At 40.6% G+C, this 24,911-nt stretch overlaps 1 protein-coding gene across 1 annotated transcript in view; it reads left to right on the top strand.

Moving 5' to 3' along the window:
* LOC126267458 (replication factor C subunit 3) overlaps positions 1-4,094 on the top strand; it is a 93,504-nt gene extending 89,410 nt beyond the window's left edge. Inside the window, exon 7 of the mRNA XM_049972728.1 lies at positions 3,614-4,094. Coding sequence (XP_049828685.1) covers positions 3,614-3,802 — 189 coding nt within the window. The 3' untranslated portion in view covers positions 3,803-4,094. The remainder of the gene's footprint in view (positions 1-3,613) is intronic.
* Positions 4,095-24,911: the final 20,817 nt, after the last annotated feature.

Below are 24,911 nucleotides of genomic sequence, written 5' to 3'. Positions count from 1 at the left end.
TAAAATTTTGCACTTCACAAAATAATAATAAAAAAAGAAATATAGTATCCTACGACTACATCTAGTTGACCACCCTCATGAATGGCTATCACTGTGGCTACAACCAGGTTTGAAGGAATAATGACTGAATGGGCTGCTGAGTACAATCCACAACCCATTCTGTCATTCCCCCACTATAGCCATTGCAGATATATTAACTTGTTTGAAACAACGTGGTTTCTTACTTTAATCACTGATGAGTGTAGGCAGTTGGTGGCTACCAATAGCAATAGTACAAGGTAAAGCAGTACTACAAGTATGATCCTTGCTTATTTTAGGACGAAGTGCTGCCAATTCACAATGTGAAGCAAGAGTTTCTCTTTGCAAACCTTTGTAATTGAGGGCAGTTTCATCAGCATTGTAAACATTTTCGAGTGCATAATCTGCCCTCAGTATGTTCCTTAATTTGATTTTTAAAGAATCGGCTGCTGAAGAATCAACAGGCACTTTTTCTCCTTGTATTTGGAGTTTACAGATGACATGTCTTGATTTAAAGCATTTGAATCAGCCTGTGCTTGCTTTAAAATTTGATAGCCTTCCAAGAGTTTTGTTAGATTGAATTGCCATTTAACATTTTTTTTCAATTGGGAACAAAGATATATTCTTTTTGTGATCTTTTTTGTGTAAACCACTTGTTAAGAGCATCATCTAGGTCCAGGTTCATGATGCGCTTCATAGTTTTACGACTTGTCAATCCATTAGTAAAATATATAAAATTTGTGATGCTCCTCTTTTGCTTTTTATATCTGTAATTTTTGTGTTACCAATCTTATACTCATTATATTACTTGGATGCAGATTCACCTTCCTCTAACCTTTTCATTTAGGAATTTTGTGTCACAAGATGAAAGAAGTGATTGTAACAGAGCACAGAATGATTACTATTGTCGACAATGTGGCATTGGTGTGTGTGTGTGTGTGGGGGGGGGGGGGGGGGGGGGGGTGCTAGCGGATACATTGGTTAAGCATTCATTTGATTGACCAACATTCATTCATATAATGCTGCTCTACTGTACCTGACCTGCAAACCCCCCCCCCCCCCTCCCTCTCTCTCTCTCTCTCTCTCTCTCTCTCTCTCTCTCTCTCTCTCTCTCTCTCTCTCTCTCTCTCTCTCTCACACACACACACACACACACACACACAGTTTTAATGAATAAGGTGGCGAAGTAGTTTACACACTACTGCCAGTCCTATGAAATATGTCACTTTACCTTGAAGCTCGTGTGTTGTTGGATTTACTGCAATTGCGAGGTCGCTATAGTTGGCACAGCAGGATGTTCTGCAAATGTAGGTTACAATTGCCATATATATAAGCAGTTGAATAATAATGTAAACGTAAGTATATTAAAGATCATGTTTCTGGCAATCAAGAAAACAACTACAGAGAAAAAGTGTATGATGATATATGAAACTGCGACATTAATAAATAACAACCAAAGTTAATGACAGTGTCTAAGAGAAATTGTTCCGACTTGTTACCACAATAGCCGTGTATAAAAACTTCATATAATAATGTAAACAAAAACACACTATCAACATTCATAGAATGAAATAAAGAAATGAGTGCATACTATGATACAGAATCAAAGTGTTAATTCTTTATACGCTGACATGCACCAACTTACAGTGTCAGTGGTCCAATTCCATCAAGTTCTCCTAATCACTATCATTAAAATTGGTGCCAAAACCATCATTTTCATCAACAGACATCCTCATTTATAATTCTGTCTATAGTCTGTGCTTCTCTAATAAGCTTGCTAACGTTGTCTACTTTCTTCCCTCCATGAGCCAACGTCTACACTAGCAAGATCTTCGTGCAATGCCTATCCATTTCTGTTATAGTAAAAGATTTATTATTTTGAATGCAAGTCTCAAAGTCACTCTGAGTCAGTTCAATTAGGATGAAATGGCAATGATAAAGTGGTAATCTAATTACCATATGACGCTGTTCTCTAGCAACTTCATCTGTAGACACACGTGCTTACTTTGTTTCACAAGTTCCTGTAGCAGCAGTTTTGTTAGACTCATGTCCACAGCAATGTCTCTCACCACAACCACTGCACAATAGTTTTTTCGGAGTCAGTAGGTGTTGGACATTTGTCTAATATCACTGAATGATAAGGTGCATTATCCATTACAAACACTGTCGGAACTCTAAACTAGAGCACAAAATATTTGAACCACTGCAGAAATTGCGGATGGTCCAGATCCTTACGGTAGTCATAGGTTTTTCTTGATTGAAAAACTAAAAGTTCTTCATGCACAAAACTGTTTGAAGAACCTGTGGTCTACAATGAATCTGGCTCCTCTTTCCGATGATTGACGATTACTCCTATTCAGAGTATCATCTGTTCAGCATTTATCAACTGCTTCTCCAACATTTATCCAGGTTTCATTTAACCGTATAATTGAATGGCTATCCTTTCCTATAATTTTATGTAAGAAGATACTAGGAGCCACAACTGCATTAGCTTTTTAGAGCATAAGACCATATTCTTTTTAATATAATTTAAAGTGCTGTTTTCCCTATTGAAGAAAGTTTAAAGTCTTTTAAAGAAATCAGGAACATTGCTATTGTGAGGTATTCTTTCTTAACTATAATATCCATAAATGTGCTGAAAAACTGCATCAGTTTGGAATGACTCTAGATTTGTAACTGGCCAAGGCTGCTTATTTTTATTTCCAAGGGTACTTAAAAATACTGTGTTTTGTTCCAAATGGTTTACTTCAGTATCTTACAAGTCTTGAAGTAGCACTTCTTTCCTTATTACAGTTCTTTCTTCATTGTGTTATAAACTGAATGACCATTGCACATACATTTTGGTGAATTGACTTGATTTGCAACTTTCCTCATACTTAAAACCTGGTACAACAATAACAACTATTAGTGTATTCACCACAGTGTACAATCTCATGGACTATAGCATTCTGCCTACAGCACACAAATCTGCAAATAATAGTTAATTAAAAGTATGATGAGTTCTGACAGTGATAGGAAATTTGTTCCTTATTCACATACTTAGTATTAGATTTGCATTGAATAAAGCAAACCATACGAAGCTAAAACCGGTACAAATGGGCCGTCAAAATTTTGTCTGAATAATTACCGTTCACTTACTTTAATTGTTTTAGGTACTTCAGATTTAGAATAACAGGTCCTATGTCTTCATTACATTCAGAGATGATTGTTTCTTACTATCAATCATTTTCATTACTAGTAATACATTAATAGTTGTTTGCTTTTGTTTATATTAATAAGCCTTAGTATTTTGTCACATACACAATTTGTCACTAAACACATCCATGTAAATCTTCCTTGTTGTGGATAAACAAAGTTTTTAACAAACTGTTCTAATCATGTTCTTGAATAATATGTCTACTGCCTTTAAGGTAGCTCCTCTTCATTTCTGGTTATATATACTGAATGTAATAAAGTAAAGACAAGACGTTATAATTGAGATATCACAAATTGTATGAAATTCTAGGTAATGGTCTTGGTAGTTAACATATGTGTGAAGAAGTTTGCTGCCCCTTTCTAGTTATTTTTGTTTATAATATTATTTTATTCCCTACAGCACCTTGTTGATGAAGTGGTGGAGAAGTGTGACATGCAACTGAAGACACAAGTGGTTGCTGCAGCAGCTTTATATGAACACCGTTTACATCACGGCAATAAAGCTATTATGCATTTAGAAGCATTTGTTGCAAAGTTTATGAGTATCTACAAAAAGTTCATGGAGGATATGATGCATGATATGTTTTGAGAAACAATAAACCACCTCTGTCCCCCTATCACTATCCTTTCTCACCGTCTCTCTTATTTTTGTGTGTGTGTGTGTGTGTGTGTGTGTGTGTGTGTGTGTGTGTGTGTGTGTGTGTGAGAGAGAGAGAGAGAGAGAGAGAGAGAGAGAGAGAGAAGTGAAGGTATTCATTGATAGAAAAGAATAACTTATTTTTAGAAATCTTATTTAAAGTTTTTTTTGTACTTGTATTTTCCACTGGAATATGCTTGTTTAATTCTGCACATGTAAATAAAAAATCACTACTCTAAAAACAGTTTTGCATTTTATTATTTCTTAGTGCTGTACCTTTGATTTGGATATTATTTGTGGAGTACAACAATTGAAATAAGATAGACTGCTACTCACCACACATAGGAGGCACTGAGAGCAGCAGACAGACATATGTGCTTACATTGTGCCTGTCTGCTGTGTTTGGTGAGTAGCAAAAGCAGCAGCAGGAGAACAGAGATATATGTAAAGTTTTGTGTTTGCAAACTTGTAGAGCCTTTTTCTGCGAGAGGGGAAGCAAGAGGATTGAAGGAAAAGGACTGGAGAAGTTTGGGAATAGGGGTAGAATTTGGAAAAGTCACACAGAATGCTGAGTTGGGGGAGGCTTACTGAATGTGATGGCCTTTCCTCCAACATCTGTCACTGGTGTTGGTCTTACCTGTCCATTATGTCCATATGTTAGCAAATGAATCTGCAAAGAAAAAGGTAGGTCCTCCTTGAATTCTTTATCATACCTGGCTAAGGATCCTGACTGATTAACAGCACTCGAGATTCAGGCAAATGAGAGTTTTCAGAATACCTCCTTTGTGAATGAATTATGAATTACACTTTTCTAATATTGTTGAAGACAACAACAATGATAAGCTGATTTGTATTAAGCACTGTTGTAAAATCTTGTTAAATGCTTAATACTAGATTACAACAGCCATATATGTATATTGCACATTGTGCTTACAGAGAAGGTTGTTCAAAGACCAATATTTCAAGCATTTGAAGCATTCAGAATCAAAAGTAGCTACATCACTGCTTGAAATTTGTATTATGGGAGAGCTAATTAAACCTCTGAAAAGTAGTTTGAAATACCAAAATTTCAATACAAATGAGTGAATTTTTTTTAGTGGGTCAGTTTGGAGGTACACAATATTGTATTGAACACTTCTCACCTTTTTAACATGAGTAGCATGTGCGACAACTGTTTACTTACAATGGGTGAAAAGTTGATAAGTCTCTCATCCTTAATGTCTGGATTTTTTTGTAATAAAATACACTGACAGAAAAAAAGTAAAAATAATGTATGTAGAGTAATGAAATTTCGGAAATACATTTGTCTAGCTAACACATTTAAGTGATTAGCATTGCAAGATCACAGTTTAATGTAAACGTGAGATTAGCCATTACAAATGTCAAATGCTGTTACATTAATAACCAGTGTAATCGACAGAATGTTGAATGCAAGCATGCAAATGTGCATGAATTGTGTTGTAAAGGTGCTGGATGTCAGTTTTTGGGATGGAGTTCTATGCCTGTGGCACATGGTTAGCTAATACAGGAACAGTTAATGCTGTTTATGGATTATGTTGGAGTTGTTGTCCGATGATGTCCCAGTTGTGCTCATGTGGAGACAGATCTGGTGATTGACCTGGTCAAGGCAACATGTTGACACTCTGTAGAGCGTGTTAGGTTACAACAGCAGCGAGCATTATCCTGTTGCAAATCACTGACTAATGCTATTCATGAATGGCAGCACAATAGGTCGAACCACCAGATTGATGTGCATATTTGTGGTCAGTGTGTGTGGGATAACCATGGGAGTGCTCCTGCTGTCATACGAAATTGCACCGCCAGGCCATAACTCCAGGTATAGGCCCAGTGTATGTAGCATACAGACAGGTTGTTGCAAGTCCTCAACTGGCCTCCTACTAACCAATACACAGCCATCACTGGCACGGAAGCAGAACCACCTTTCATCAGAAAACGCAACAAACCTCCACCCTGCTCTCTAATTGCGTCTTGCCTGACACCACTAAATTTGAAAATGATGGTGGTTTGAGGTCAGTGGAATGGATGCCACAGGATGTCTGGCTCAGAGCTGTCCATGAAATAACTGATTTGTAACAGTTCATTGTGTCACTGTTGTGCCGATTGTTGCTGCAGTTGCCATATGATGCCAGAGATAGCTATACACCGAACATGACTGTCTTCCCTCTTGGTAGTACCACATGGCTGTCTGGAGCACCATCTTTTTGTGAGTATACATCCTCATGACCACTACTGCCAGCATACATGTACAGTGGCTACATTCCTGCCAACTCTCTCTGCAGTATTGCAGAAGGAATGTTCAGCTACTTGTAGCCCTATTACGTGACCTCAATCAAATTCAGTGAAGTGTTCATAATGGTGTCTTTGTTGTATTAAAAGCATTCTTGACTTCCATCAACTCACTATGTCCAGTCTCAAAGGTAGCTAACTTACAACTGTTACAGCATTTAATTAAAGCAGACCTGATTTGCATCCTCAGAGTGAAACTACCAGTGCCACTCTGAAGCGACTGGAGCAAAATTTGAACAGATATCATCTTTCAAATGTAGAAACGTGCCTAACAACTTTCATTTATATCACACAACTTCTTGGTGTTGCAGTTTTTTTCTATCAGTATATTATAAAGAGTTAACATAGCTACCTGTTTTGATTTTGTAATATTCCCACCAGCGGATATCATGATGGAGAAAAATTAGCTGGCTTGGGTAGTGCAGCAGAATAGCGTAGAAAACTGCCATGGAGGACGCACGGGACACTTAATGTGGGCAGACCCACTGATGGAGGTGTTATCTGGTGGCTGCATAAGGCCGGGAAGTCCAGTGCATACTTTAAGTTCAGCTACCATGGACAGTGCCAAGCGCATTGTGCTGAGTCCACAATTGACAGCTGTCGGTGGCAGCCACATGCTGAGTTTATCTTTGTGCATGTCTCTATGAGGTTTCAGACTTTCTGCTTCCTGTAAATTGACTTGCATGGCAAGTTCTCTTTTTCATCTCCTGGAGTTCTATTCCCCAATTATCACCGAGTTACCGGTGGTCCACGAAATACCTGCACTGACAGTGTGGTGTAGAAGCATTGACTCACCTGTGCAGATAATAACGTGGGGATGAAGGACCCTCTTACACATAAGAGACACTTACATTTTTTCCCTTTTTCTAGTGTTTATTTTGGCCACCATTGACCTGGCATTTTTGCAGTGCTGGCAAGAACAGTTGCACCTATAAAAGGAACAACAGCAGGAGCAGATGCAGACACAGATGATCATGATGATCAGAATGCAGTATTGCTTTGCTCCCTCGTCCAACTGGCAGCAGACTGAGGTTATGTAGTGCAGTTTCCTTCTCCATCATGACTCCATTTGCTGGTTTCAAAGAGTCTAGGGACAGGTGGGAGAATCACCTGAGCTGGTTCTCACTGCAGTGCAAATTAAGGTAAATTGTTTAGCCCGCTGACTTGCCACTGTGTTGTCCAGCAACGCAGGTTTGTATGGAGTTGTCCAAAATTTGAAGCTTTTCAGTGAGCCCAAGAAACAAACTTTTGATGAGCTCTGTTGGTTACTGGAACAGTATTTGAAACCTCAAATCCGTGTGGTGGTGGCACAGTTTAACCAGCATCACAAGTGCCCTAGTAATTGTATGGCGTCAAGATCACCGATTTTTGGGGCCTCGTGCAAGTGTTTTTTTGAGTGTCACAAATGTGCTACCTCTTATGCAGGCTCGCTAATTTGGGGCATGATTATCCAGTTAGTGCCTGACCTCGAAATTCAAACTAGGAAACTGATCTTGTCCAACCTTCTTTAGCCATTGTTACCCAGATTGAGGACTCACGTGAGCCGACTTTAGCAGCAAGGGACATGTCTCAATTGGTTGTGCATGGTAAACAGCCCCTGGTGGCCCATGAGGTAACACAGGTTGCCTCCCTCCTGTTGTGTGTTGACACCATTGTCGATTCTGGTGCGAGGGTGTCATGGCATTGCTTGTCTTTGCACGTTCCAAGCTCGGCGGGTTCATGTTAGTTGCAGCATCTTAATTCTCGCTCATGGTGCGTTTTGGATCATTGGAGTTTTGCTCATTGGACGAGCCAGTAGTCCTGTCCCAATTGTAATTTGTTGCATGTTCACAGAGATTGCCGCACGTGGAAACAATGTATGATAGGGCATATGGCAAATGTTCATGACAGTTGGCGAATTGCCAATCAGTTGGAGACCCATGTGGTTTCACTAGGTGCTGGATCTGTCTGATGCCCTGCACTTATTGCCCCAGCGTATTTTGCTGATGTTGGTAGTAGGTGGGCAACTAGTATTTCTAGTTGACACTGGAGCATTAGCCAGCCTCATTAATTTAGATACATACAGCCTCTTGGAGTGCCTTAAGTTGCAACGGCTGCTCCATCAGGTTGCAACTTACAGTAAACACTGCATTCCTTTGAAAGGGCAAGTCTCCATCTCCATGCATTATGAGAATGTGGATTGGTAACTTGCATTGTTAATGGTCAATGCTCTGTTGGCACAAAATACTTTCGGGCTGGACACTATTTCCGTTTTTGGCTTCCTGGTTGTTGATGAACTGCATTTAGTGTCTCAGTTCATTCCTTTTCATGATTTGTACCCCGTACTGAGGTAACAGAGGCCCACATCTGAAAATACTTTGGGCCTAATACAAAATGTCGAGGCACATATTTCTTTTAACCTATTGGTTGTACCTAAATTTTGGCGGCCTGGCCCATTCCTTTCACCACGTGGGACAATGTAAAGGCCAAGTTACAGCATTGGCCGAATCAATGCCTTGTTTCTCCTGTTCTGTCCGAGTCAATTGGCTACCCCTTCGGTGGTGATTCAAAAGCCTGATGGCTCTTTGTGGCGATTTTAGACTGACTGTCATCGCATCGCGTGTCACAGATTCCTTATTTGGCCCTCATTCTAAGCTGCCTGTCCACGACTGCAGAGCTGTGCCATCTTTCTTAGTAAATGTTGATACAACATCGTTACCACTCCTCCATCCAGCAAGCCAATGCTGATGCACTATTGTGGCTACCAGTGGCAGGAGGCACTCATGTTCACATTGGATGATACCTTGCAGGAAACCCTATTAGATTTTCGTTTGGAAGTGTGAGAGTACGTGATCACCATGGGTGCTGACCCAGTTTCCTGGAAAATCATTTCAGCAGTCCACATGGGTTGGCCAGAGCTTGTCTCTTTGGGTGTGGATCCAGTGTGGCATGCATTTTTTCTCCTCTGTCATTGACTCAGTATTGTCCTGGAGATTCTCAAGCTCGCCACAGATTGGCAATGCTGTCAAGTGATCATCTCACTGGTGTGTTGCATCCTGCGTACTCCAGTTGCAACATGCATCATATTTGATTATGACTCATATGAAGGCATCAGCACTGTCACGACTACAAACTGGCAATTAATTATGACATCAGACATCTGGTGCGGATTTGTGGAGCTTGTGCACAGAACCATCCTGCACTGCTGCACCCATTTTCCCCTTGGCTAGTCTCAGAGCAACCTTGGGACAGGGTGCACATCAATTTCACGAGTCCATTTTTGGACAGTACTTGGTTGTTGGTGGTTGACATATTGTCCAGTTTCCCATTCATAGCCAAGCTGTTCTCCACATTGTTGGCTGCTACTGTTTGCATGTTGTTATTTTTGCCATTGAGGGATCTCCCAGGATGGTTGTGTCCGATAACAGTAGGCAGTTTGGGTCAGGGGAATTTGAAGATCTTTGATTTCTCACTGGATCTGCAGGATCTTCTGGATTTGTTGCACCCTGCATCACATGCCATGGGCCACCATGGCTTGTCGCGTTTTCCTCCTGGAGCTGCTGTTTGGGCTTGGTTCTTCAACCAGTGGCAGAGGTAGCTGCTATGTGTTGTGGTGGGCCACAAAGGTTGGTAGATGATGATGGTGGGGAGCAGCTGACCCACCATGCCAATCAATAACAAACAATGAAGTGTCAGAATTACGAAGGATGGGGAAAGGAAAGGTTTTAGAATATGTCTCTTCTCTCGTTTAGGTTATGACACTTTTTCTTACATTAGGGATGGGAGATTAACTGCAGTTAATTGATTAATGGTAATTTTTCTGGTAATCAATTATGGACGTGCCAATATTTCTGTCAGCTGGTTTTTCATAATCGATTATCCTTCTGATTAATTATACAATTTTTTCCTTTTTAGTTGTAAAGCCAGTAGAGTGTTGATTTGCTGTCTATTTGTTAGTGCTTACGATCCCAAACATTTGGTAAATCAGAGGGCAAAATTCTTAAGCTCATTCAGGAGTGCTCCAAAAGATGGAACTCGACATTTTTAATGCTTCAACATTTCATTTCTGTCAGATGTAGTGAACACTGTTTAGCCAAGTATCCTTGAGGTCGAAACATGCTCTATGGTTATGAAATTTCCAGTTATAAAAGAAGTCATAACACGTTCCTGCCCTTAGGCTATACCAAGCAACCGAAGAAATCAGTGGTGAAAATTACGTAACAGGAAACAAAGTAATACAGGTACAATCTGTTTATGTGTTGTAAACGAAGTTAATTGACAACACATTTCGACACTAGAGTGTTAATGACTGGAATATGGAGACATCATTATATAAATAAAGGATTGACTGGACAATGGAGACATCATCATATAAGTAAAGGATTCTCAACTACCAAGCAAACAGACAGATGTCGCTATGGTCACGCTACTGTGATCCTTGTAGTTGTACCCAGTGTTGCCAGTTGGGTAATTGGGTAATTACCCAATTTTTGGGTAAAACCTTTGTCGGTGGATATTTTAGAATTAGAGGGTAATATACAATTTGGGAGAGGGGGGGGGGGGGGTATTTTATGGGTAATTTGATAATTTTTACACCAAACATTTTTGTTTATATTCACATAGTTCTCTAACTTTTTAAAAATGTGAGTACACACCATGTATGAGAATATCAGAATTTTGACATGTTATAGTGGGCAATGAGCCTGGGAACTCCCTGGTTTCTCTGGTCTTGCTTCCGCTCTTTGAACTGTATGTGTCGCAACTCATAAACCTGCTAGTCAGTTTGTTGTTCTAATGATAGCAGATAGCAGTGTCTTGCAGTTTGACTGGGTTAACAGACTGAATGCTCTTGTGTGGGTTATACTTGTGGTCAGTAATAGTAGTTATTAAACTAAAGTATTTTTATTTCACTGAAATTGATAAGTGGTTGCGAATAGTAAATATTAGTGCAAGATCTGTAGACAATCTGCATGCCCCTCCTGGATTTCCTGTCATAATTTACCCAAAACTCCCAATTTACAAAGTGAGCTTATTGAAAAGGACCATAATGCTACCTCTACCACAACATCATGTTGTTTGACAAACGGAGTGATGGACATGATTTGGCATACAGCAAGGTATGTGATAGCGAATAAATCTGGAATTTTGTGGCACACAAAGTCTTACAAACATTTTAATCAAATGAAAACTATTACATCTACTTCTAATACATCATGAGCGTTACACAGCAATGCCGATGATGTAAATAGTCCAGAAATTATGTTAACATCCTAAGAACGTCTATTCTGATTCAAAAATCGCTCAGAAGATTGCTTTAATGCGTGCAAAATTTTAAAATGTTATTAGGAATGTGTTTACATGATAAGCTGAGACATCCAGTTACGTTTCTTTCACTGATCATGGATGAAACCACTCACGTAACTGTTACTAATCAATGTGCTTTAACAGTTGTGTATTTTGATAGGGATCCAGGCCAGATTAAAACTAGGTTCTTTGCTATGTTTGAAGTTTCGTGAGAATAAACCTGATGTAAACAAACGCGATGATTGATCAGAAGCACGACGACATTGGGTTGCGCCACTCGTTCCGTGGAATGAGTTGCACGCAAGTGGTTTCATATGTGACTGTAAGACACGGCGACACCAGTATACACTTCTGTTTCGTTGTTTTGTGGGTCCCTGAGTCGTGTCTGAAATGAAAGTTTTGGCAGCTGCACGTCGCGCGAGCTGTGATGCAGTTAAAGCTTGTTACGTGGAATCGCTGCATAAAAAATAAATAAGAAACGTACTTTTAATCGTGACTGGATGAAGAATCGAAGTCAGCTCAGTTGCTCAGCATCCTTGCTGAAATAATTTATAACGGAAGATCCAAGAAGTTCTTTTAATTATCTTATAATGCCACCAGAATTGTTCACATTTCTTCTACATAGAGTTAATTATGCGATAAGGAATAAAGGTACTGTAATGCATGAAGCACTGTCGCCAGAGCTGAAATTACATATATTGCGTGCATTACAATCGAGAACACTCGGCATGCTATAAGTGAGGTTTAAGTTGGTGACGACGCGTTTTCACTAACACCAACAATTATTAACATTAACAGTAATAATTATGAACATTAACAGCAATAGTTATTCGAAGCAGGCCGCATTAAGAAGAGAACGATTTGCAAACTACTCTCTTGAAGATTGGTCTGAACAGTGGCAATATTTTAAAATTCTAACATATTTGAATTGGGAGCACTGAAGCAACGTTTTAAATAGATGATTAGATTAGATTAATACTTGTTCCATAGATCATGAATACGACACTTTGTAATGATGTGGAACGTGTTAGGTTAGTAAAAGGTGTCTAGACAAGATATTACATTACACAAAATATTACATGACACTTAATATTTTTAATTTTTTTGTGGGGGTTGGGGAAATTACCCACTTACTATATCCAAAAATTCATTCAATGAGTAGAAGGAGTTGCCATTAATAAATTCTTTTAATTTCCTTTTAAATGCTAATGGTTATCTGTCAGACTTCTGATGCTATTAGGTAAGTGACCAAAGACTTTTGTGGCAGCATAATTTACCCCCTTCTGAGCCAAAGTTAGATTTAACCTTGAGTAGTGAAGATAATCCTTTCTCCTAGTGTTGTAGCCATGTACACTGCTATTACTTTTGAATTCGTTCGGATTGTTAATAGAGGCTACAGGGAAGATCTCTGGCTCTTTAAATAAGTGTCTGCAGGATCATCTTGGATGAGTTCCAACATATTGAATAAAGAATGCAGCTTCTTTAATTTCTATAGCCTTCCCTCCTGTCAACAATATTACTTAACAAAGAGTTGGGCGAATCGAACAATGAGATTTCAGTTCATATTTCAGTTTGTCTACACTCTACGAACACACACAACCTCAAAAACTCATGCAACTAGTGTCGCCAAAATTGGAACACGTCGACTGATGACCATGGCAGTTAAGTCTCATAGTGCTCAGAGCCATTTGGAACACGTCGAAAGTGTTTAGTTTCACCAACGAGTTGCGCGGCGCGCATGCGCAGTGGCCGGTAGTGCAGTTGCCTACAACCTAGTGTCGTGTAAACTAGGCTTTACGCGCTTGGAAGTAGGTAGTGCTTACATATTAGGCCTACATATATTATTACTAAGTTACGTTAAATGAAACTTTAGGGTAATTTGATGTATTAACAGCCATAAACGTTTTACTTAATCAGGCTGTAGCTGTGTAGTTTTTATTTCAAATATCGTGTACAGTCACAGACACTGTACTGTTGTTTCCGATTGCCGCGCTGTTAATATGCAGTATGAAAACGGCTGAGGCTGCTTCCTGCTCCGCAGTGCAACACGCTTGTGGAGCACGGTTGAAAAGTGCCGAGAAATAGGTTGTTCTGAATGTTTTTCATAAATTTAGAGAAAAAAATTGGCTCTGAAAAGTTTTTCGAAGGACTGTATTTGAAACAGTTGAGATACAAATGCACACTGTATGTGTACGGTAACGGAATCAGTAGCGTAGTAGATTCATAATCTGGTGCGGTTCATGGAGCGCTGATTCAAGTCTCACCTTGGTCTTCGTCTTTTTTTTTCGTTCAATTTGAAATATCTACACTCGTAATAGTAGAATTCATCATCAATTTTCATGAATAATCCACGTCCTCTTGTTTCTAATTACATATGACATGCGAAATTTCTGTTTTTATTTCAAATATAAATTCTTAATTATCGATATTTTATGAAATATTGTTAGTAGAGAGTGCTTAAATTAAGAAAACACCACAATTTTATATCGTAGGACAAAAATGAAAAACCAAATATTCTTGTTTTATCTGACACTCTTGTTTTATACCACAGATATAGTCTCACACGAACCAGAGAGGTAAATGTCGTAGAAACATGAAAAACAATAATTTCCACAGCATCAAGCGCACCATACATATGTTGCAATTTTACATTTGCCTCTGTACCATTTCAGTATGGGCCAAAATGGACTGATATGGAGCCAAGTTGAGGGATTTATCGCGGGGAATAAGACTGTCACTACCAGACGTACTGGAACTAAGACACGTAGCTTTTTCACATGTCACTATCAAACGCAAGAGGGATATAAAACGACACACCATAAATAAAAATGCGGTGCATGGGTGGCATAGTGAATTCTGTTGTTGATTGACTCGCTATCAACGTAGCAGATGACAGTTACAGAAGTGAAATACACTCCTGGAAATTGAAATAAGAACACCGTGAATTCATTGTCCCAGGAAGGGGAAACTTTATTGACACATTCCTGGGGTCAGTTACATCACATGATCACACTGACAGAACCACAGGCACATAGACACAGGCAACAGAGCATGCACAATGTCGGCACTAGTACAGTGTATATTCACCTTTCGCAGCAATGCAGGCTGCTGTTCTCCCATGGAGACGATCGTAGAGATGCTGGATGTAGTCCTGTGGAACGGCTTGCCATGCCATTTCCACCTGGCGCCTCAGTTGGACCAGCGTTCGTGCTGGACGTGCAGACCGCGTGAGACGACGCTTCATCCAGACCCAAACATGCTAAATGGGGGACAGATCCGGAGATCTTGCTGGCCAGGATAGTTGACTTACACCTTCTAGAGCACGTTGGGTGGCACGGGATACATCCGGACGTGCATTGTCCTGTTGGAACAGCAAGTTCCCTTGCCGGTCTAGGAATGGTAGAACGATGGGTTAGATGACGGTTTGGATGTACCGTGCACTATTCAGTGTCCCCTCGACGATCACCAGAGGTGTACGGCCAGTGTAGGAGATCGCTCCCCACACCATGATGCCGGGTGTTGGCCCTGTGTGCCTCGGTCGTATGCAGTCCTGATTGTGGCGCTCACCTGCACGGCGCCAAACACGCATACGACCATCATTGGCACCAAGGCAGAAGCGACTCTCATCGCTGAAGACGACACGTCTCCATTCGTCCCTCCATTCACGCCTGTCGCGACGCCACTGGAGGCGGGCTGCACGATGTTGGGGCGTGAGCGGAAGACGGCCTAACGGTGTGCGGGACCGTAGCCTAGCTTCATGGAGACGGTTGCGAATGGTCCTCGCCGATACCCCAGGAGCAACAGTGTCCCTAATTTGCTGGGAAGTGGCGGTGCGGTCCCCTACGGCACTGCGTAGGATCCTACGGTCTTGGCGTGCATCCGTGCGTCGCTGCGGTCCGGTCCCAGGTCGACGGGCACGTGCACCTTCCGCCGACCACTGGCGACAACATCGATGTACTGTGGAGACCTCACGCCCCACGTGTTGAGCAATTCGGCGGTACGTCCACCCGGCCTCCCGCATGCCCACTATACGCCCTCGCTCAAAGTCCGTCAACTGCACATACGGTTCACGTCCACGCTGTCGCGGCATGCTACCAGTGTTAAAGATTGCGATGGAGCTCCGTATGCCACGGCAAACTGGCTGACACTGATGGCGGCGGTGCACAAATGCTGCGCAGCTAGCGCCATTCGACGGCCAACACCGCGGTTCCTGGTGTGTCCGCTGTGCCGTGCGTGTGATCATTGCTTGTACAGCCCTCTCGCAGTGTCCGGAGCAAGTATGGTGGGTCTGACACACCGGTGTCAATGTGTTCTTTTTTCCATTTCCAGGAGTGTATATTTCTAGGATTAGGGTAAGGAAAGAGCTAAGAGTTTGACGACTGAGTGTAATTTGTTGGAATTGTGTGAACAATATATTTCGTGTGTGACTGTGCAAAGTGCACTGTGTAAAATAGATCTCTTTGGCATTGTCTAACACTCTTTGTGTGCGCTAATTATTCTGTTGTGTTCGATGTAAATTTTTTTGTTCTTGAGTGTGCAAATATAGTTATTAGTAAAATGTCCTTTTTTTCTCCTTAATACTTATTCAGCTGCGCAAATTCCAATAGGTTATGGGCCCAGACTGCATTTGGAATAAGTATATCAATAAAATAGTAGGAAGAAAGTATTGGAAAAGTTCCAATTTACGTGAAGTGCAAGTTATTCTTACAATACGATCGCAATTTTTTTCCGCATCATTTTTTTCGGTGTTCTTTACGGCAATAAAAAGCAAGTTACCGTTAAGAATGAGTGCGGCACAAATTCCACAGATTGAAAGACTTACAAGTCGCGAAAACTATGAAATCTGGAAGTCCGCAGTAGAAGCGTATTTACGTTTAGGCGAGCTATGGCACGTGGAAGATGGGACAATGACATCCACAGATCAGAATTATTCAAGTACGGACAGGAAAGCAAAATCAAAATTGATATTACTGATTGATTCGGTGAATTATGTTCACGTTGAAAAAGCTGCTACAGCGAAAGAAGTCTGGGACAATTTACGAAGTGCATTCGAGGATGGTGGTCTTACGAGAAAAGTAGGATTATTACGCGAGTTAATTACCACTCGTCTGGACAAATGTAAGAGTGTAGACGAATACGTTAACAAAATAATAACCACGTCGAACCGACTGAGAAACATCAGATTCGAGATCGCTGACGAATGGATAGGAACATTGCTGTTGGCAGGAATGCCCGAAAAGTATGCACCTATGATCATGGGACTTGAAAGCTCAGGTATACCAATCACAGGCGACAGTGTTAAGGTGAAAATCCTGCAGGACGTAAAGAGTGCTCCAAGCTGTTGTGCATTGGAGAAGGAAGGTGCGTCTGCTCTCTACTCAAAAAACATAAAGAAGAAATCGGTGAGGTGCTATAAATGTCAGAAGATGGGACAAATTGCGTCTCAGTGCAAAGAAAAAGTAAGCCCAAGATCAGACACACAGAAAAAGAGGTATGTTACTGATAGCCCAGAGAGAAGGACCAATAACAAAGGTAAGGCACTCTCATGTTTTTATTCTTTTGATGGGATGAGTAATCGTGATATGGAATGGATTTTAGACTCAGGTGCATCTGTGCATAATGTTAAAGATAAATCACTTCTTTATGACATCGAAGATAAGACTCATATGGGAATATCTACTGTTGATGGCAACAAGCTGCAGTGTCACCTGGCTGGGAAACTAGATCAACATGTAAGTGTAAATGGTGAATCAGATATGGTTACAGCACGCAGTGTTCATTATGTGAAAAATGCGGCAACTAACGTGCTGTCTGTAGGGGAAATTGTCAAGAAAGGAAATACAGTCACTTTTGACATGCAGGGTGCAAGAGTAATCAGTGAAAGTGGCGAAGTTATAGCTACAGCAAGTAACGAAAGGGGTATTTTTAAGTTGGATACATACAGTAAACATAAAAATGTTAGTGATTCAGTATATTCAGCTGAAGGTTTTTTATGGCACCGGAGGCTTGGACATCTAAATAGAAAGAGTATGTCTCTAATAAAGGATATGGTAAAGGGAATACAGAATTTTAGTGTGTCCAAGGTTCCTTGTGAGACATGTATAAAGGGGAAACAAGCAAGGTTGCCCTTCAAGACTAGTAAGAGTAAATCCACAGAAGTCTTACAGTTAATCTATGCCCTGGCACCTAAGAAGCTTGCGGTAGTGCTGGAGTTTTCCCAAATATAATTTCATTCTCTTTAAAAATTAAACGACATTCGAATCTATACTGTTTCCCTGCGCTTCTCTTTTTACACCTGAACTTCAACTGCTTACATCAAGGCAGGTTAGCTGGACCAGCCGGTTGGCCAATGCTGTCCAAGTTAAATGCGCCAGTAAAACTGTTGTTCCACATTATCGCTTAGTCTGTGTGCGTGTAACACAGCATAAAACGTATCCTTATGATCGTACTTGACTATTCGACACAGCTTGTCTTCTGCTCCAAGTGAAACGAAATTAAATGAGATTCAAGCAAACGTGGAAGAATACATGGCTTAATTTTACATCAAGTTTATTCTTACGATGAACACTGTATAACACTTTATACAATGCAAAGTACATTCTTCAAAATCAAAGAACATTAATCTTGATAACCTCGTTGGTTTTAGCTTGGACACAGCAAATGTTATGGTTGGAGAGCATTATTCAGTTTTTTCTAGCCTATAAAGAGACTTCCCACAGATAGCATATATTAACTGCTCATTTATACGATTTATCTTTGTACTTCAAAAACATGCTTAAAATTTTCAAGAGGTGTCGAAGATTTGCTGAGAAACTTAGGTTCTCATTTCAGCAGAAATTTTGGCAGGACAGACATTAAAAGAATTTCAAGTGTTTTTTCGTACTGTCCTTGTGCAGCTGTATGGTTGTCTGCCAAATCATGTGTGGATTGGGTACTGGAACAGTATACTACACTTAATGTCTACCCGAGAAATGTTACGAAAGATCCAACTTTAACTACAGAACAAATGGTTTCAACTATGGATAACGCATTTATTACGCATATCTGGAATTCATGTCGTATGTTTTAGGCATACTTGCAGATTTTAATACATTTTTCAACGTGAACTCCCTCACCTTCACAAACATTAAGTCAAAGGTAGAAAAAAGTGCTAAAAGATCTGTATTCTAATTTTATTAATTTTGATCTTGTCTTAATAATAAAAAATTAAATTATACTGTTAGATCATACAAATCCGAGGCTCTTCTTTGGATTAGATAAGATAAACTTGGGTATCGCTGCACAGGAATTATTTAATGGATTCAAAAGCCAATAGCGGTGAAGTGCAGCAACAAGACATAAATTGTTTTTACAGAAGTTGTTCTAATTTCTATGTAGAGCTTGTACACAGGCCAAAAGACGATTTGACTTCTCAGATTACATTTTTTAATTAAGTTTCATAGTGAAAGCTAACGTAGCCCAATGTCACACTTAAATACTTCTTCCCTGTCGTAAAAAGGTTTCCTGTACTTCAACAATTAATCAACTGTTAGCACCTGGATTCTGAATGGATAAATCATGCTATGCTCGAGCATGAGAAACTTTGATTAGATGTTTCTGAATCTGACACTGTATACTGGAAGAAAGTTTTTGATACAGTATCTGCAGCCAAAATTCCACGTTTCCCAAATTTACAAAAAGCAATCTTCCTTCTCCTCTGTCTTCCCTTTTCAAATGCCTCAGTGGAACGAGTGTTAAGTACCCTTACTAACTCGAAAAGGTTCATAGGAGCAAACTGAAATTTGAAACAAAAGTAGTTTTAGTATTGATGGCTGCAAAAGAAGAGGTAGAAGGCGAAGGAGGATGTGGTTCTTTCAAAGCGACGAGAGAAATAATGAGAAGCGGTGTATGATTTCGCTCAGTGCCTGGAAACTGGGATTAAGTAAGTAAAATATTTAACTATTAAGTTTTCAGTTAACTTATCGTCATTTTCTTGCATGTATGCATCCCTGCAACTATTTTTTGAAACGGAGGGTATTTTGAAGAAAAATCGGGTAATTTGACGATCTTGGGTGGTTGGCTTAGTTGATATGCACTGGCAACACTGGTTGTAGCCATCCCTTGAAACCCAAACTCGCTCAAAAAACTAGTAGCTCCAAATGAATACCGATGCTGAAAAAAAGGTATTGGAATGCAATTCGTACAAAATTCGGTTTCCCGACTTAAACGAAACTGTGATGAATTAAAAGGGGCTAGCGTGTGGTATTTGACCCCCTACTGAAGTTATGGTTGCGGTGACAGACTTATGTGTAGCTAGCCTGAGTCCGTCATTGCAGATAGCTCACGAGTCAATTTTTTTTACAAAAATTATTTGTGTTCTGAAGCTGTGTGATGAAGGGTAGTCATATTAATACATAGAAGAAGGGAAGTTATCAACCTTCAATGGCGTCACTATCAGAGCTCGAAATCGTCACTCCATGTGGAAAGGTGATGAGGCATTGATTCGTGCTCATTTTGCAGTGAAGATACATAACAATCTGGTTAGTGGTTCACCACAGAAAGCCCAAAAAATTTTACAGTGAAATTAATAATATTTCTGAACGCAGTGAAAAGGAAAATAGTCGTAAAGTCTGTGGGCTGGAGTTTGACTACAAGCAAAATTTTCTATTAGCAAATAATCCTGTTCAGGATATCTTTTATTTGAAAAAGATATGGGAAATGTTTTTGACGTACATAATATGAAACAACCACCCACGCTTTTAAAGGTATCAGAAGCCGAAGCAAAGAAATGTGGAAATGAAAGTAGCTCATTTCTATACCCTTCTATGGAGAAACATATCTAAAAGGATGTGAATGAGCTTCACCTGTTCTCCAATGAGTGTACCAGGTAGAGCAAGAATAACACAATGATTCACTTTTGTTTACCACTTGAATCAACTGGGACACAGAAGAAGATGAAACATTACTTCTCTATAGACAGATATAATTTTCTGCCATATGATGAAGATGGAATTATGAAGAAGTTGGTGAGCCATCATGACAAGACCTGCCGGCCGGTGTGGCCGAGCGGTTCTCGGCGCTACAGTCTGGAACCGCGTGACCGCTACGGCCGCATGTTCGAATTGTGCCTCGAGCATGGGTGTATGTGATGTCCTTAGGTTAGTTAGGTTTAAGTAGTTATAAGTTCTAGGGGACTGATGACCACAGATGTTAAGTCCCATAGTGCTCAGAGCCATTTGAACCATTTTTTGACAAGACCTATGTACTTGAAGAGTATGTCATAATGATCGAAAACGTGTCAAGTAAATCCTCAGTGGAAACTATTGACCATGTTTCTATATCAGCATTTAAAAATTAGTGGCCTGTCTATTTTAAAAAGTCTTGCCTCCGTGAATCAAGCACGGGAAAATTTCCTGACGAGCATAAAATTTCTTTTTCCTCTTCTAAATGGATGAGTTTTGAGTATTACCGAAGGATCCTGTACTTCTCAGTGAGTTACCGTACCCCGAAAAACGGATGCCCATCAATGACAAAAATATACAAGATATATTGAAAGTGAAAAGGTATATTCACCTCAGTATATGGAATTTGATGAGCAGTTGTAAGAACGGGCAATAGCAGTTGGAACACAATGGTAGTGATGATGATCAAAAAGAATAACTTGTTTTATTGTGTTTTGCTTCAGCATTATTGTAAGTGCATCTACAGCTTAAAATGTGAATAAAAAAGCAATAATCTCCTAATCCAAATGTCTCTATGGTCTTCTCTGTGCCTACACTTACTCTAAAACCATAGGTAACTAGTGGCAGTATTCTACAGCGTTGAATACTCTTCCTCCTGACAAATTTGTTTGGATTGCTGTGTTGTATTCTGTACAGATGTCTTGTACATGCAGCTTGAATAGTTATGTCACTGTAATTTTCACAGATTTAATGCTCATGGTTTTACGAGACTAACTGAAACATTTGATACCATCATGACAAAAATAAGACATGAATGATTCTTCGAATGCAACATGCGTAATCATAACAACAACGACCTCAGAGAATCTTGGTCGTCGCATATCAGAGACAGAAAAGATTAATATGATTTTAGTAAACTGCAGGAGCGGCCAAGGAAAGGCCCCAGGATGAGTATCGCTTACTGAAGGCTATAATGCACAGATAGTATTGGGAACTGAAATGTTTATCGTAAGGATGGGTTAGTCACCATTGGTTTATTGCAGTAAAAAATTCGACAAAATTTAGCGAGCTTATCACGGATTCCGAATGTGAATTAACCTGGGTGAACGTGAGTATCAAAGAACGGTCAAAAATGGTGATCGGATGTTTTTATAGACCACCTGGGTCAGGATACGTAGTTGTAGAGGGCTTCAGATAGAGCTTGTAGAATACCATTAGTAATTTTTCTGATCACGGTGTTGTAATAGGGGGTGACTTCAACTTGCCAGGTCTATAGATTGGGAGTGTTATGCCATCAAAACTGGTGCCAGAGACAGGGGCTCGTGAGGCATTGTTCTAGATGACTTGCCCCAAAATTACCTTGAGCAGATAGAGGGTAACGTCTACTGGCAACAAACAGACCTGCACTTATCGAATCAAATAACATAGAGGAAGATATCAGTGTTCATAAGGTTGTGACAGCATGTATGACGACGGGTCTTACAAGGAATGTTAAGAAAGGTAGGAATATACACTACTAGCCATTAACATTGCTACACCTAGAAGAAATGCAGATGATAAACGGGTATTCATTGGACAAATATATTATACTAGATCTGCCAAGTGATTACATTTTCACACAACCACCTCTGGCCGTAATAACGGCCTTGATACGCCTGGTCATTGAGTCAAACAGAGCTTGGATGACGTGAACAGGTACAGCTGCCCAAGCAGCTTCAACACGATACCACAGTTCATCAAGAGTAGTGACTGGCGTATTGTGTCGAACCAGTTGCTCGGCCACCATTGACCAGACGTTTTCAAGTCGTGAGAGATCTGGAGAATGTGCTGGCCAGGGCAGCAGTCGAACGTTTCCTGTATCCAGAAAGCCCCGTACAGGACCTGCAACATGCGTTCGTGCATTATCCTGCTGAAATGAAGGGTTTCGCAGGGATCGAATGAAGGGTAGAGCCACAGGTCGCAACACATTTGAAATGTAACGTCCACTGTTGAAAGTGCCGTCAGTGCGAACTAGAGGTGACCGAGACGTGTAACCAATGGAACCCCGTACCATCACGCCGGTTGATACGCCAGTATGGCGATGAAGAACACACGCTTCCAATGTGCGTTCACCGCTATGTCGCCAAACATGGATGCGACGATCATGATACTGTAAACAGAAGCCGGATTCATCCGAAAAAATGACGTTTTGCCATTCGTGCACCCATGTTCGTCGTTGAGTACACCATCGCAGGCGCTCCTGTCTGTGATGCAGTGTCAAGGGTAACCGCAGTCATGGTCTCCGAGCTAATAGTCCATGCTGCTGCAAACGTCGTTGAACTGTTCGTGCAGATGGTTGTTGTCTTGCAAACGTCCCCATCTGTTGACTCAGGGATCGAGACGTGGCTGCACGATCCGTTACAGTCATGCGGATGAGATGCCTGTCGTCTCGACTGCTAGTGATACGAGGCCGTTGGGATCCAGCACCGCGTTTCGTATTACCCTCCTTAACCCACCGATTCCATATTCTGCTAACCGTCATTGGATCTCGACCAACGCGAACATCAATGTCGCGATACGATACACCGCAATCGCGATAGGCTACAATCCGACCTTTATCAAAGTCGGAAACGTGATGGTACGCATTTCTCCTCCTTACACGAGGCATCACAACAACGTTTCACCAGGTAACTCCGGTCAACTGCTGTTCGTGTATGAGAAATCGGTTGGAAACTTTCCTCTTGTCAGCACGTTGTAGGTGTCACCAACGGCGCCAACCTCATGTGAATGCTCTGAAAAGCTAATTATTTGCATATCACTGCATGTTTTTCCTATCGGTTAAATTTCTTCGTGGTGTAGTAGTTTTAATGGGCAGTAGTGTATATTTGCTCAGCAAGGGTGACAGGATACAAATTTCAGAATATCTCAGCAGTCAGCATCAAATACACGGTGATGAGGACGAAGATGTGGAGGACAAATGGAAAAAATTCAAAGGAATCGTTCATTATTCCAGTATACTCTATGCGAGTATGTTCCGAGTAAGGTTTTAAGGGATGGTAAAGATCCACCATGGTTTAATAGCCGAGCACTACGTAAACAAAAAGCACTTCATCTCAGATTCAAGAGAAGTAAAAACAAAGCTGACAAAAAAAAAAAAAAAGGCTGAACGAATCGAAAATGAGGTTGAGAGCAATGAGAGAAGCATTCAGTGATTTTGAAAGTAAGGCGTTGTCAACCAACCCGAGTAAAAATCCTGAGATTTTGGTCGTATGTAAACACAGTAAGTGGGTCAAAATCATCTATTCATTCTCTCAGCTGCCTCACCCGCACCGAAACGGAAGGTAACAGAGAGAAGGCCGAAATACTGAATTCGGTCTTCCGAAGCTGTTTCACCGCGGAAGATCGTAACACTGTTCCTCCTTTCAATCGTCGTACGAACGTCGAAAGGCGGATATTGAGATAACCGATCGTGGAACTGGAAAGCAGCTACAGTCGCTTAGTAGTGGAAAGGCTTCAGGACCAGATGAAATATCTATTAGATTCTACAAAGATTATGCGAAAGAACTTGCTCCCCTTCGAGCAGTAGTTCATCGTAGATCGCTTGGGCAACGAAAGGTACCTAATGACTGGAATAAAGCGCAAGTCGTTCCCGCTTCCAAGAAAGACCGTAAAACAGATCCACACAATTATAGACGTATATCGTTGACGTCAATCTGTTGTAGAATTATGGAACATGTTTTATGTTCTTGGAAAATGAACATCTACTCTATAAAAATCAACGTGGATTCCGCAAACAGAGATCCCGCTCTGTTCCTACATGAGATGCGCTACTGGATCGTACAACTACAAAGAAATTATCGTTCATTTCGTTAAGGGGCCGCACATATCTACAATCTAAACCATAAAATTTGCCGGCCGCGGTGGTCTAGCGGTTCAGGCGCTCAGTCCGGAACCGCGCGACTACTACGATCGCAGGTTCGAATCCTGCCTCGGGCATGGATGTGTGTGATGTCCTTAGGTTAATTAGGTTTAAGTAGTTCTAAGTTCTAGGGGACTGATGATCACAGATGTTAAGTCCCATGGTGCTCAGAGCCATTTGAGCCATAAAATTCGTTTTGGGGTGCCTGTCCTTGACGTTTTGTGCCAGGTGGCCGATCTAACGGCAACAAGAAGTTCATTTTCAGTATTTCGGGTAATTATTGCCCGAATTTAAAAATTTAACATGCTGCCACAATCTGTTGAGTAAAATAAGTTTAACACAATAAGATAAGTATTCCAATTGGAAGCAAAGTATTTGTCTTGAAGTGGAAGGCGCTCAAATATTCCAACTT

Source organism: Schistocerca gregaria, chromosome 4, assembly GCF_023897955.1.
Source record: "Schistocerca gregaria isolate iqSchGreg1 chromosome 4, iqSchGreg1.2, whole genome shotgun sequence".
Classification (NCBI taxonomy): domain Eukaryota; kingdom Metazoa; phylum Arthropoda; class Insecta; order Orthoptera; family Acrididae; genus Schistocerca; species Schistocerca gregaria.
Note: the sequence above shows the minus strand (reverse complement) of the source record. Positions and strands in the feature narration are given on the sequence as shown.